Raw genomic sequence first — 15,051 nt, 5'->3', positions numbered from 1 at the left:
TACGAAAAATTTAGGCATGCTGAGGCGCTTTCAGTTCTGAACAATGAAAGGGTAAAGCTACGCTCGGACTTGGCAAAACTCATGGAGCCTCATATTTCTTCTCCTTAGACTTTGGTATTTGTAATGGTTTCCCTTTCTTTCGGACTTATGCATTTTGATTTTAATTCAACAAACAATGATATTGCTTTAAGTACTTACCATTAATCGAGTTGATTATATTTCCTAATAAAATATCCTTGATTTGATATGCATTCCGCGAATACAATCCTATCACTTGGAAAGGGCCTTCCCAAGTTTGGGATCATTTACCAAGAATTCTCGATTTCTTTTCCATTGGCAAAATAACTTTCAAAACCAGCTCACCTATACTGAAACACTTCTCCTTTATTCGACAATTGTAATTTCGAGCAACACTTTCTTTTTGTCGAATCATATTCTCAAGTGCCAATCTTCATTCTGAATCTAATTCATTCAACTCATCAAACATTGTATTCCAGTAATCATCGACTGGAAAATTGTTCTGCTTTGACACTCTCAAAGTATTCAGATTAATTTCTAATGGAAGCACAGCATCATGACCACACACCAATTTATAAGGCGACGTACCTGTTGACCCTCTTGGTAAATTCCGATAAGCCCATAGTAATTGACTTAACGTTTCATGCCAAGTTCGAGGTCTATTTTCGATTTTTTTTTAATCAAATCTATCAGAATTTTATTTGCTGCCTCAACTTGCCCATTAGCCTATGCATAATAAGGGGTTGAGGTAACCATATTGATATTCCTCGATGCTGTAAACTTTTTAATTTGCTGACCAGTAAACATAGTCCCTTGATCAGTGCTCAATGTTTGAGGGATCCCAAATCGATGGATTATATGTTCCTCAATAAAGTCTATAATTTCATCTTGACCAACTTTTATTAGAGGAACTGCTTTAACCCACTTTGTGAAATAATCTATTGCAACCAAGATAAATTTATGATGTTTCGATGAAGGAGGGTGAATCAAACCAATTAGATCCAAAGCCCAACCTCTAAATGGCCATGGCTTTATGATCGAATGCAACTTAGATGCTGGGATCTGTTGTATCTAGGGGTGTGCATGGTTCAGTTTTTCCATAAACTGAACTGAAATTGCACTAAACCATTTTAAATGGTTTAGAAACTGAACCACACTGCTTTGTCACATAAGAAACTGGTTTTAAACCAATTTACAATACAGTGCATCAGTTTAAACCAGCTTATAAAAATAAAATCATTTTTAATTAAAAAAACCAATTTAAACTGGTTCATAAGCTAAAACTAGTATTAATATATAAAACAATAGTTTTTACATTCTCTCCCCTCCCCCTCCCCCTTTCCCTATTCCTCTATCACTTCTCTCATTCTCTCTCCCTCCTTTCTCTCTCTCACTCTCCTTTTCCTCTTTCTCCCCCTCCCCTCTCTTCGTCTTCTTCTCTCTCCCCCTCTCTCCCCTTCCCCTTTATTTCTCTCTCCCTTCTCTCTCTATCCTTCTCTCCCTCTCTCTCCCCATGCTCTCTCTCTATTCTCTCTCTCTCCTTCCCCTCTTTCTCTCTCTCTCTCTTTATCTCTCTCTCTCCTTCTCTATATCTGTCTTTTTCTCCTTCTCTCCCTCTCTCTCCCCCTCCTCTCTCTTCCTCTCTCTCTCTTCCTCTCTCTCTTTACCTTCTTTCTTCTTCTCCCTTCTCTTTTTTCCTCTCTCTCCTCATCTCTTTCTTTCTCTCTCTTCCTCCCTCTTCTTTATTTCCTCATCTCTCCCCTTCCTCTCTCCCTCCTCTTCTCCCAAAGTCTTTGCTTCTACTTTAAATCCCTTTATTCCCAAAACTTTTGTCATATATACCATCGCCACACTCTATCACAAACACAACTACACTCTCCCACCTTTCTCTCCTCCTCCCCTTCTCTCTCTCCTTCCCCTCTCTCTCCTCCTCTATCTCTTCCTCTCTCTCTCTTTCCTCTCTCTCCTCTCCTTTTCTCTTGCTTTAGAGTGAAGAGGGGGAAAGAGAGAAAGAGAGGAGGAGATAGAGGAGAAGGAGAGAGATGAAAAGAAAGGAGAGAGAAAAAAAAGAGGAGAGATGAGGAGAGAGGGGAAAAGAGAAGATGGAGAGAGGGGAGGGAAGAGAGAAAGAACTAAAGGGGAGAGAGAGGAGGAAAGAGAGAAAGAAGGAAAGGGGAGAGAGAAGAGCAGGAGAGAGAAAGAGAAAAAAGAAAAAAATGAGAGAGAGAGGAGGGAGAGGGAGAGAGACAGAGAGAGAGAGAAGGGAAAAGAGAGAGATATATGGGGGAGAGAGGGAAAAGAGGGAGAGAGAGAGAGAGAGAGAGAGAGAGGAGGGAGAAAAAGAGGGGTAGCAGAGAGAAAGAGAGAGAGAGAAAGGATGGAAGGGAGGGAGAGAGAGAGAGAGAAAGGATGAGGGAGAGAGAGTGGGAGAGAGAGAAAGGGAAAGGAGAGAGAGAAGGGGTAGAGGAGATAGAGAGGAAAAAGAGTGAGAGAGAAGAGAGAGAGAGAGAGAGAAAAAAGAGAGACAGAGAGAGAGAGAGAAAAGAAGAGAAAATGGAAGGAAGGGAGAGAGAAAGAGAGGGAGATAGGAGAGAGAGGGGGAAAGGAAAGAAAGAATGAGGAGAGAGATAAGGAAATGGGAGAGAAAGAGGGGGGAAAGGAGAGAGAAGGAAGGAGAGAAAACGGAGAGAGAGAAGGGGAGAGGAAAGGGAGAGAGGGAGAGGAGGGGGAGAAAGAGGGGAAGGAGAGAGAAATGAGGGAGACAAAATGGGGGGAGAAAGAGGAAAATGAGAGAAAGGGGGGAAAGAGAGAGAGAGAGAGAAAGGAAGGGGGAGAGAGAGAGAGAGAAAGAGTATGAAAAAATTAATTTTTGAGTTTGAATAAAACCAGTTTTAATTTAGTTTAAAACTAAACTGAACCATAAAAACTGATTTTTTAATAAACTGGTTTTTATAAAAACCATAGTTTCAGTTCAATTTTTTATTTGAAAAAAAATGGTTTATTTAAAATAGTTTCAGTTCAGTTTCAATTCAGTTCAGTGAAACCAGTTTTTTTGCACACCCCTAGTTGTATCGAACCATGCTTTTGACACTCCTGACACGCCTTTGCATATTTGATACAATGTTTGATCATAGTCGGCCAATACACATGATTACGATATAACTCCCATTTCATCTTCTTCCCAACTTGATGGGCACCACATATCTCTTTATGGACTTCACCCAAAGCAATATTTTTATCGTCTCAGCCTAAACTTCCATCAATTCCTCTCTTATACAACTCGTCAGCCATTAAGACAAAATTTATTGCTCGCAATTTTACATTTCTATCGACTAGAATACTAGGATTCTTTAAATACTCAGCAATAGGCTTTCTCCAATCATCATCTTCCCATTCATCTATACACAAAGCCTCCCTTTCATCTGCGGCGACCAAAATTTGATGGATAGTAGCTAATTTTCTCAAAGTTTTTGGGCCGACTTTATATCTCAAAGTAATTTGGGCTAACTCATTAGCAATCTCATTATGAATCCTTGGAATGTGAACCAAAGACACTTTTCAAAAGGAAGTTAACAATTCCCAAGCCGTTGTTAAATATTTTTGCATCTTCTCATTATTGCATTTAAACTCCTTCGATAACTGCTTTAAAACTAACTGAGAATCGCCTAGGATTTGGACTTACAAATCCTCTTTTTTGATCAATATTTCAAGACCCAAAATTAAAGCTTCTTACTCTGCCATATTATTTGAGCAAGGATACTTCAGCTCGAACAGAAACTCTGATGGAACCCCTTCTGGTGAGATAATAAGAATTCTAACCCCTGCACCATCCTTGTGCTTTTATCCATTAACATATAACTTCCAATAATCGACTTCAATGTCGATTACATTTGCCCCCTAGTCATTCAGATGATTCGAATTATCGACGAGAAAATCTGTAATGACCTTACCTTTTACAGCTTTGGCCGGGACATACTGTAAATCGAATTCTGTCAAAACTAGCATCCATTTCCCTAAACGACCTCGTAACATTGGGAAACTTAACATATATTTGATGAGATCGATTTGTGCTACAAATTTTACTGATTTGGCAACCATATAACACTTTAACTTCATACAAGCATAGCACAAGGATAAACACAACTTCTCTATTGGAGAATACCTCGTTTCAATATCAGTCAGCACTCGACTAAGGTAATAAACTGCTCGTTCATTTCCTTTCTCATCATCTTGGGCTAGCATACACCCAATGGTGTTTACAGATGCTGCAATATACAATTTTAAAGGCTCATGTGGACGAATATTTGCCATAATCAGAGCTTTGGACAAATAAGCTTTTATGGAATCAAATGCCTGTTGATGCTCATTTGTCCATTCGAACTGTGAATCATTCTTTAGTTTTACTAAAGGTGCAAACACTCGAGTTCGATCAGAAAGATTCAAGATGAACCTTCGGAGATAATTTACCTTTCCCAGAAAGGTTGCACTTCTTTTTTCGATTTAAGCGCAGACAATGCTAATATTGCATCGGCCTTGCTCTTGTTGATTGCAATTCCTTTTTTATGAACAACGAAACCTAGGAAATTCCTAGCCGATACACCAAAGGCACATTTTAAAGGGTTCATCTTTAATCCTTTTTTCATCATGGTGACAAATGCTTTTCTTAAGTGATCAATGTGCTGATTCACCAAAATCGATTTGACCATAACGTCATAGATATATACCTCCATAAATCTCCCAATATACTCATGAAATATAGCATTCATTGCTCGCTAGTAAGTTGCACCTGCATTTTTCAAACCAAAAGGCATAACCACCCATTCATACGTGCCTAATGCCCCTGGACAACGGAAGGCAGTTTTGGACACATCATCTTCTGCAATGAAGATTTGGTTATATCCCGAATAACCGTCCATAAAACTCAGAATTTCATTCCCTGCCACAGAATCAATTAACATGTCTGCAATTGGCATAAAATACTCATCCTTTAGAGTAGCAATGTTCAAATCTCGAAAATTGATGCATACCCTTAGTTTTCCATTTTTCTTCATTATAGGCACAATATTCAAAACCCATTCAACATAACGTGTGATTCGAATAAACTTTGCTTTAATCAAACGTTCTATTTCTTCCTTAATCTTTTGATTGATTTCTGGAACAAAACGACGTGGAGTTTACTTCACAGGTCGAGCATTTGGTTTTAATACTAATCGATATTCTACAACAAAACGATCGAGACCAGGTATCTCATGATAATCCCAAGCAAAACAATCTTTAAATTCATGTAAAAGATGGAAAAGTTCAGTTCGAAAAGGATCTACTAATTTTTTACAAATATAAGTAATTCGAACATCATCAAGAGTCCCTAAATTAATCTCTTCCAAGGGATCTTGAGATTCAAACCCTTTGAAATATTCCTCATCTTTTACTGAATGTTTTTCAAAACCCAAAGGTTCTAAATTATAGATGCAATCAAAAGAAAGATCAATAGATTCATTATAAACAGAACAAATTCTATCTTTTGCTAGATTAACAACAGCTTTATTTTCAACACAATGGAGTTCTGCTATCAAATCAGCATTTAGCCCAATAACATCATTTGTATTAAATGAAGAAAAACCTAAACCATGACTAAACTCGACCGAAGACATCGAGTTGTTACAACAAATAGAAAAGCTTGCATCCCTAAATGATTCCACTTCATCAGAGGAACCACCTTTATTTTCTACAAAAGAAAAATTATTTAAATAATTACTTAAAGTTACCAGGTAATCTGACACCTCTTGAGTACGCTCCATCACACAATGCCTCAGATTCCTTATGACGAGCAATCCCAGCCAATTGGGGTCATATTCAACTGAGGATGTCGCAGCTTCACTGTTAAACCTTCTGAAGACAAGTAACAGCCTTCGTAATTATAAGAATTTAATGCCCTGTCAACATTCAAGGGCTTCAGTTTCGGGCTATATACTCTGAAATCAACATGTAGCTGTTCGACATAAAGATTCGAATCTGTCTTAACAATTTCAGGCTTGCCATCCTCAGTCCAAAGAAGGACACTTTGATGCACAGTAGATGGTACAGCTCCAACCCCGTGAATCCAATCTGGCCCCAACAAAGCATTGTAACTCGCCTTCGATGGCACCACCACGAACACAGTGTTCCATTCAGAAGATCCCACCTTCACCCCCAAAGTAACAAGACCTTTTGTTGGGGTCGAAGAGCCACTAAAATTTGTCACAACAATATTAGTGGGAATCAGGTCATCAGGATGCTTTCCTACCTTTATCAGCATCCTCTCTGGCAAGAGACTTATTATTGCTCCACCATCAATCAATACCTTGTTTACTTTAATCCCACTTAAATTAGTGGTGATATGGAATGGCCAAAGATGAGACTTTTGCTTCTGAGTAGGCCTCAGGAAATATCCAAGTTCGTCTTCATACCGGATGAAGGAAAAAGCCTCTTCAACATCCATATCAAAGTCCTCTTCTAGATCACCTTCATACTCTCCCAAGTATTCAGTTGGAATGATCGAAATAGTTCTGATCATCTCATCATCTCCTTCCTTGAAGAACTCTTCATATAAATCAACCTCCTTACCTTTATCAACTCCAGGAGAATGGGCTATTGCCTTACCTTTCTCCACCTTTGTAGGAGATGGAATCCCCTTCGGGCACGTCTCTCCATCAAAAGGAAAGACAATTCGGGAATGCACCGAAGGCGTTATCCCCTTGCTTCTGTCTGTTTGAAGCTTCTTGTTTTGATTAAGATTCCTTCTACCTCTACCCCTTGGGTACCCTCTGTCTCGACCACGGAGATAGGGATATTGGTTTCGTGGAGGTCCTCGATGTCCCCACTGTGGGTTCCGTCGATACAGAGCATCTCGATTCTGGAATTCCTGACAATTCCGAATCCATTGGACACCTATAGCCTGAGACCGGCTCAAAGGTGTAACCACATTTTGTTGAGGGGCTTTAGAACTTTGTACCTCCATACGCCAAATTGGCTGCCTCTGACGAGCTTGCTCCTCTCTATGAGCTAACTCCTTCTTTATCCTCTCTTTCTCAAAAATTACTGCAGCTTCAGCATCGAATACAGCATTACACCGTGGACATAAAGACACGTCCTGATCTTTAATCTTTTGATGTACCAAAAAATCTAGCAGGCCATCTCCTGCTCGAGGATACACTGATCGAACTTGTGACTCGAAATCATCCAGAGCCACATCAAAGTCATAAGACATACCAACCATATTCACTCCAAAATATAGTTCAGTAAAACTAGCTTTGGCATCAAAAGGATCAGTATCCACTTTCATTTCTTTCTTCCCATCGTCGAACTTCAATCGTCCTTCCATTATAGCCCCCTAAATTAAGTCCCTGAAACGAACACAGCTATTAGTTGAATGACTGGTTGCTTGGTAAAATTTACAATAAGGTTTCCCTTTTAAATCTTTCACCGAAAGTAAAGTCCTACCCTCAGGCAGAATTAATTGTTTATCTTTAAGCAACACATCAAAAATCTGATCATATTTCGAAATATCAAAACTATATTTTTCCCACTCTTTAGTTTTGAATCATTTGACTTCTCATTACTAGGGAGTTTTTTTAGTAAGGAACAAACATATGGAGGAACCTTCTTAAGTTCAGCCAAATCGACCTCTGGCTCAAGGTCGAACTCCTCCTCTGATGAATCCATGGTCACATAAGCAACCTTCTCCTTTTGAGTAAAAGATCTACTCTTTAACTTTTGTTCATTCCTATATTTCTCCTTTTCTTTCTTTATTAATTTGACCTGACGAACCCTTTCAGCCAAATGGACCAAGTCAGGGATATGGACATTTAGCAATTTTCGACGCATATAAAATCCTAGCCCCATAACTGCTATTTTCACCATTTCACTCTCAGGCAACGACATATAGCACCCACTTCTAGCATTCTTGAAATGTATCATTTAATCATCAATGGTTTCACCATCCTCACGTTTCAAAGCAACTAGATCGGTAACTGCTACATTCAATTACCCTCGATAAAACTAAGCGTGAAAAGCAGTTTCCAACTGATTCCATGTCGTTATCAAATTCAGTCTGAGATTCGAAAACCAAGTAAACGCATTCTTCGTTAATGAAGAAGGAAAAACTTCATTTTCAAATTCTCATCATTAGCTAAATTTCCAATCTCGAATAAATATCGAGCAACATGTTTAGTAGTTGATTCTCCAACCTCCCCTGCAAATTTTATGATTATCTTTGGATTTTTCACCCCTCTTAGCACTTCATCCATTTGAACAACTTGAGGAAAAGCAGACACAAAATGGGATCCATTCATAAAACCAACATTCAGACCAACTCAATTGAGCACTTCCTCCACAATTCTTGTGACTTGATAACGTTCACCACCATGATTAACACGTAAATCTGGCTAGAACCTCATCTGCATCTTGACCACGGAGAATTATCCGAGGATTTTTTCTATTTAAAATATTGTTTTCATTTTGAAACACATTTTCAAATCCCTCGTTATTCTCCCTGGCATCATGCCTTTCACCTTCCTCATAATCAATGATTCGAACAATTCGTTCGACTTGTCTAGCAAGGCGTTCGAATTTCGATTCGTGATCAGTCATTATAGGGTCTAGAATTGTGGTCATTTGTTGAGTCAACAAATTGACTAAGTCATGATAACTTTCCTCTACTTGTTATCGATATACTGCCATAGAATTAGCAGCATTCGAAGTAGAGTCCACATTATAGTCACGAGAGTACTCGAAATGTTGTTGTGGGTTTTGAGCATTATTCCCTCTATTTACACTCCCAAATTGAACAGGAGGAATAAAACTACTCATCGGTGGAGTATAACCGGGAGGAAGGCCATAAGGGGGCCAACCAGTAATTATTGGAGGCTAGATTGGTGGTAAAGCACCACGCGGAGGAATACTACGTCCCATAGCTCCAGTTTGTACGGTAGTAACCGCTATACTTTCACTTCCAATTACACCTTCCGAACGTGAAGTCATGTCCGCAGATTGCACCATTACTGGTATGCTGTCATTGGTGGACGAACCACCATTCACATTTGACAATTCATCAGTCATGTGAATGATCTTTCCACTTCTCAATCGCATACACCAAATGATACCAAAAACTATTTGACACGCTTCAATTTAAAACTGTTCCACTGGGTGTGCCAATTTGTTTTGTCGATTTTTAGCAAATCGATGGTGGTTCGATATCTAATAGTCTGGGAGCGAAACTTACTCCTCTTTTGCAGGTACCAGTTTTTTATACATGCATCAAAGTGTCTTAAATTAGACGAGTATCAAAATAAAAAGTAAATTAAAATTTGTAAAAGAATGAAGGAAGTGAACAACAAAGCATTCGAAAAGTAAATTGACTGAAATCGAAAAAAGGTTGCATTAAAATTAAAAAAAAAAAGTAGTAAAATACCTTCGATTGGATCAAAGGACTTTTGACATGAAAATTAAAGGTGCTGGAATGTAAATATGGCAAGGAAATTAAATGGTGCTTGAAAGATAAATTGGATGGAAAAAGTAAAGTTTTACAGAAATTATAAATGGAAAAATAAAGACAAGTGGAAGGAACCCTACAGAAATTTGACTCGAAGCAAACTCAGAAAGTCGCTTGGATGTGAGTGTGCGTGAGTAATTTCTGAAGTAAAATTCCAACTCTTATTTCTTAAAACTTCCTAATATTTATAACCCACATCTCTAACCGGCCCCTAATCACACAATACTGCCTTGTGTGCAGATTCTTAGGTAACCGTTCCCGCTCTTCTGCCTATAGACGTTGCCCATAAATTTCTCATTCGGAGAAAGCTTTCAACTTTTCAACTTAGCATAACCGCTCGATTCTCTATTCGAGCAACTATTTGATTTCTTACTCAAATGCTTGCTTGACTATGCTAGGTCAATTTAATAAGGAATTCGAATCGCGAGTTCGTGTCGAGTAACTCTCGATTAGTGCCTGCACGTGCGCCCTTTTTGACCTTTGTTCTCACTCTAACATCTCTTCAATATCTCGAATTAGCTTATCCTAGTGGAAGACATTTTCCGACTAATACTACCTTTTTATATCACTAATTCTTCTCAAAATATCTATATAAACAATAATCTCTCTCTCACCCAAGCATACATATAAATATGAGCGGAGAAGCTCCATTTACACCTCTGTTTTAATAAAAAAGAAATCATTTTTTCTATTGATTATATTTGTATATATTTTAGATTCTTTAGTTGTTGTTGGTTGTATATGTCAATCATTTTTTGTAATTTTTTGTACTTGTATATATGTGTTAACAAGAAAATTTGATTAATTTTTGTGAAGGATGATTTTTTACTATGTTGTTGTTGTGTTGCATATTCTTTTGCCAGAATTCAACGGGTCAATAATAAATAGGGAAGAATAATTTCTTTGGATGGGTAATAAATTTAGAAGGAGTCAAGTGTAGTGCAGGAGGATATTTTTGGAGAAGACGAGGGATTAAGAAAGATGACAGTATTTTTGTCCCAAAATTTTTTGAACGCAAAAAAAATTTTAAGAATAATTTTAATTTTTGGATAAAATTTTAGAGACTAAAATTATACTTCATTTGTTAACTTGTCATGTTTATGGACTTGATAACTTATCTTATTCATCAGTTCAATATGTTGTAAGTTACAAACTTTAATTTGTATGAGTTGTAAGTAAAGTTAAAATACTTGACTATGAATCATCATCTTTGACCGTGTAATAAGTTTTTCAAAATTTTCATCTTTCAATTTAAATTGATTTTAAGGATAAAAGTCAAATTAGTCCCTAAAAAATAAGGCATTTTTTAAATTGTTCTTAAAATATTTTTTTTAATTAAATTAGTCTTTTAAAGATTAAAAATTAATCATATCTGTCGTTCAGTTACTCCATTCACAATTTTTTTTAATGGTTGATGATATAAAATGTTAACTGATAAAATATATGACACATAACATGTTCAATTAAACATTGAATAAATATGTTTATGAAAATCTATCAATTTAGTCACTAAATCATATTAGAAATATAATTTTTGTAATTGGAAAAAATAATTAAATTAATAAATTTTCATAAACATATTTGGTCAATATCAATTAGACAGTATTATATATGTTATCAATTAACGTTTTACAACATCAATTTTTGAAGAAAATTGTTAATGGAATGACTGAAAGACAAATATGATTAATTCGTAATATTTGAAGAATTAATTTAATTAAAAAAATTTTTTAAAAATAAATTTAAAAAATATCTTATCTTTTAAGGACTAATTTAACTACTAACCCTTGATTTTAAATTAATCACAATATATATAATTGTGATTCTTTCTTGAAGCATCCTGTTTTCTCCTAAACCAAATTACTTAATCATCAAAATTTATTTTACTTTCTCACATTTTCGTTAAAAACGAAAACAAATCTTAGAAAGGCATATTGTATCCAAATCAAGTGCATCTAAACAACAACAACAACAACAACAACAACAACAACAACAACAACAACAACAACAATAATAATAATAATAATAATAATAATAACCTTAATTAAGAGACGAACATAACTTACATTTTCCCCTTACACTTCCTATTATTATTGACTACTTAATTTCCTCTGTTTTCTTTCTTCTTTGAAGATGGAAACATTGAAAGTTGCCAAAAAAATTTTGAGTACTTGGAATCCTGTTTAGTTTTTGTCTTTTATGAATTCAATATCTTAGTTGGGAGTGAGGATATACATCTTACAAACATGTGAATCTAATTCAGCAGAAATTTCTCCTGAAACTGATGATGTTGTTGAATGCTGCCAAAAAAACAAAAAAATACAAATATATAATCAAAACAATTATGTATCAAAATGTTCTACATTATTGTTGTATGGCCATTTGTTAGTTCAGAGACTGGTACTAAAATTTCTGTCTCTGTCTCTAAAATTTCAGTATTTCAGTACCTCCAAAAAATAGGGACACAAGTGACTGAAATTTTTAGAGATGGAGACTGAAACTTTAATAACATTTTATACCTAAAATACTTTCATTTCAATTAATTAATTCCAATTTTACCCTTTGTGTAAATTAAATTAGAGTTTTATTCTTGTTTCAATTCCTGTCTCTCATTTTGCACCAAACAGAATACTGAGATTTATTTCAATCCCTGTCTCTTAGTCTCTGTCTCTCAGTTTCAGTCTTTTCATCTTTGTCTCTCCACCAAACACTACCTAGGGATTAATTTTTTTTAAATTTATTTTATCAGCAACTAATTTCTCTAATATTATAAAAAGAAATCTAACCTCCCATAAATCTCTTGCATGAACTGAAGTTGCAGATTTTAGGCCTAAATCAGACCATGAAGCTGTTACTTTTGCTTTTGATGAGCTTCGATTCCATAAGATCACTGCCACCTTGTTTCCACTAAGAGGACCTGCCCAAACCTACAACAATTTTCTCTTCTAATAAGGTACTATCATAATTTTGCAATTTCACCTAGAATAATTTTGATGCAATTAATTTAGTATACAGAAATATTGTACAAATAAAATATTTTTGTTATTGACGTCATTACAAAAACAATATAGCAAGTACATAAATAAAGGCTAATTTTTTTTATATGGAAAAAATATTAGTATGTTTGTTAAAAATGAGGTTATTTTGTGTAATTACAGGTGAGTGAATTTTGCAGATAAAAAGTCAACACGCAAGGTGCGTATTGAACACATGTCATCATCTTGTCAACACGCAAGATGCATGTTGAACACTTTTTTTATACATCTACAATCCCAAAAGCTTAAACTGATAAAAAAAATAATACTAATGGTTATATCTCTAATACTGAATTGAACATCTCTAAATCCTCATTATACACATTATACAAATATTCCATTAGCTCTCTATACTACCTCTACTGTAATACACTTCAAATATCCATCTTCAACCCTCTTCATCTCTATATTAAAATAATTTCTATTAAATAAAATACAAAATAATAAATTTTAATAATTTTTATTAAGAAAAAAAAATCAAATTCCTTTTTATTAAAAATTGAAAGAATAAATTAAGACTTTTATTATTTTTAATAACAAATATACTGTAGTAACTAGGGCTAGAAGTGAGTCAAGCCAACTCATGAGCTAGCTCGAGCTCGACTCGTTAATAGTTCGATAAGCTAAACTCATGAGCTAGTGAGCCAAACTTGAGCTTGGAATTAAGCTCATAAATTAAATGAGTCAAGCTTGAGTTTGGATAAGCTTAGTTCATTAGCTCATGAGCTGACTCGATTATATATATATATATAATTATAATTATTAATACACATATCCTATATGCATTTAATCTATACTTTAAATATTATATATATTAATGATCTTAATTATTTAAAATTTTATATTTATTTTTTACATATAATTTTAATGTAGGACATAAATAAAAATTTATAATTTATTGATAGATAACAATATATAAAATTGATCTTTTAAAATATATAAGTTATAATTTATTGATATAGAATTATAGATTATGTATTTATGTTTCTATTATTTGAGCCAGCTCGTGAGTTCGAGCCAACTCGTGAGCTTTCAATGAGTCGAACTTGAGATTTAAGAAATATGCTCGATTATTAATGAGGCGAGCTGTGAGCTAAGCTCAATTTTTGTGAGCCGAGCTTGGGCTTGGTCTAGCTCAACTCAGTTCAGCTCACTTCCGGCCCTAATAACAACGAATAATAATAAAGATAGATAATTACCATTCCATCCTCCAGGTCCAGCATGAGAAGCCCATTTGTCATTTTGATCTGCAAGAGATGTCATGCTGCACAATGTTGAAAAACAAATTCCAACAAGGGAATTAAATTTCTCATAAACCACATTATTATTATTATTATTATTATTATTATTATTATTATTATTATTATTATTATTGATAGTCACCTGTCCCAGTTATCTTTAATGTCTCCAGTTGTTCTCCAACTATTTCCAACACCTGGGGCCCAAATTGCTGGATCTTCCAATCCCCTGTGTTTGAAAAGAAAATTGCAACGAAGAATGTTAGGGCCAGCAATTTTTGTGATTTGTAGTCATTAAATAATTATTAATGATGATTTTAATGGTGTGAGATTTCATCTAATGACTCACTTTTTTTTGCTGGTTACATGCTGACCAGAATTTAACAAAGTTACTCGCCCCTAAATTTTTTCAATTGGAATTTCTAAACATATAAGTAATCAATGTTCCTAAGAAATAAACATGTTTATGATATTCAACTACTCTATCTCACCATTCACACATAGAGAAGAAGATTGATCTTCCAGAGTTTAATAAAGCTTTACTCATTCTTGGGTACCTGATTCATAAATAAAATCTATAAATTCATTGATTATATATATATATTATTAAATCCCATTAATTAATACCTCTCTTTGGGGCTTATATTATTGTTGTTACAATTATCATACTTCAAGTAGTCAACTCCCTAAAATAACATTGAAAACATAAGTTAATTATACATACATGAATCGAAATAAAAAAATTTTATATAAGTATAAAATGACTTTTAAATGAATATATTACCCAAGAAGCAAATGTTTTTGCATCTTGTACTTCATGTCCCAGTGATCCAGGCATAGTTTTGCTGCATGTCTGATTTCTACAAAGATTTTAATCATTTTATTGTAATTAAAAAATTAAAAATAATAAATTTTTAATATTAATATTGTGTTTAATCTGAGATACATACCCAGCATCGGAATAAATTCCTAACTTTAAACCTTTGCTATGAACATAATCGGCTAGAGCCTTAATTCCTGAAGGGAATGTTGAAGCTTTTGCAACCAAATTGCCCTATCACAAAAAAATAAAAACATTTTTATCATGTGAATTTTCTCGTGATCACTTGATATAATTAATTAACTGTAATTTTTTAGTATTAATTTTTCGATTATTCAGTAACTAATCTCTCTCAATTAATGTTAGCATCAGCATTCTGTATTTTATTTTTATCCTTTTGCTTTTTTTTTT

General features: G+C 34.7%; 1 protein-coding gene across 1 annotated transcript in view; it reads right to left on the bottom strand.

Annotated features, from left to right (window-relative positions):
* Positions 11,545-15,051, bottom strand: part of LOC107641437 (alpha-galactosidase) — a gene marked incomplete in the record, with an annotated part of 7,929 nt that continues 4,422 nt past the window's right edge. The window contains 9 exon segments of the mRNA XM_021124042.1: positions 11,545-11,847; positions 12,334-12,474; positions 12,703-12,767; positions 13,782-13,846; positions 13,966-14,049; positions 14,312-14,377; positions 14,448-14,506; positions 14,605-14,680; positions 14,771-14,874. Of these exon segments, the coding sequence (XP_020979701.1) occupies positions 11,761-11,847; positions 12,334-12,474; positions 12,703-12,767; positions 13,782-13,846; positions 13,966-14,049; positions 14,312-14,377; positions 14,448-14,506; positions 14,605-14,680; positions 14,771-14,874 (747 nt within the window).

Source organism: Arachis ipaensis, chromosome B05, assembly GCF_000816755.2.
Source record: "Arachis ipaensis cultivar K30076 chromosome B05, Araip1.1, whole genome shotgun sequence".
Taxonomy (NCBI): Eukaryota; Viridiplantae; Streptophyta; class Magnoliopsida; order Fabales; family Fabaceae; genus Arachis; species Arachis ipaensis.
Note: the sequence above shows the minus strand (reverse complement) of the source record. Positions and strands in the feature narration are given on the sequence as shown.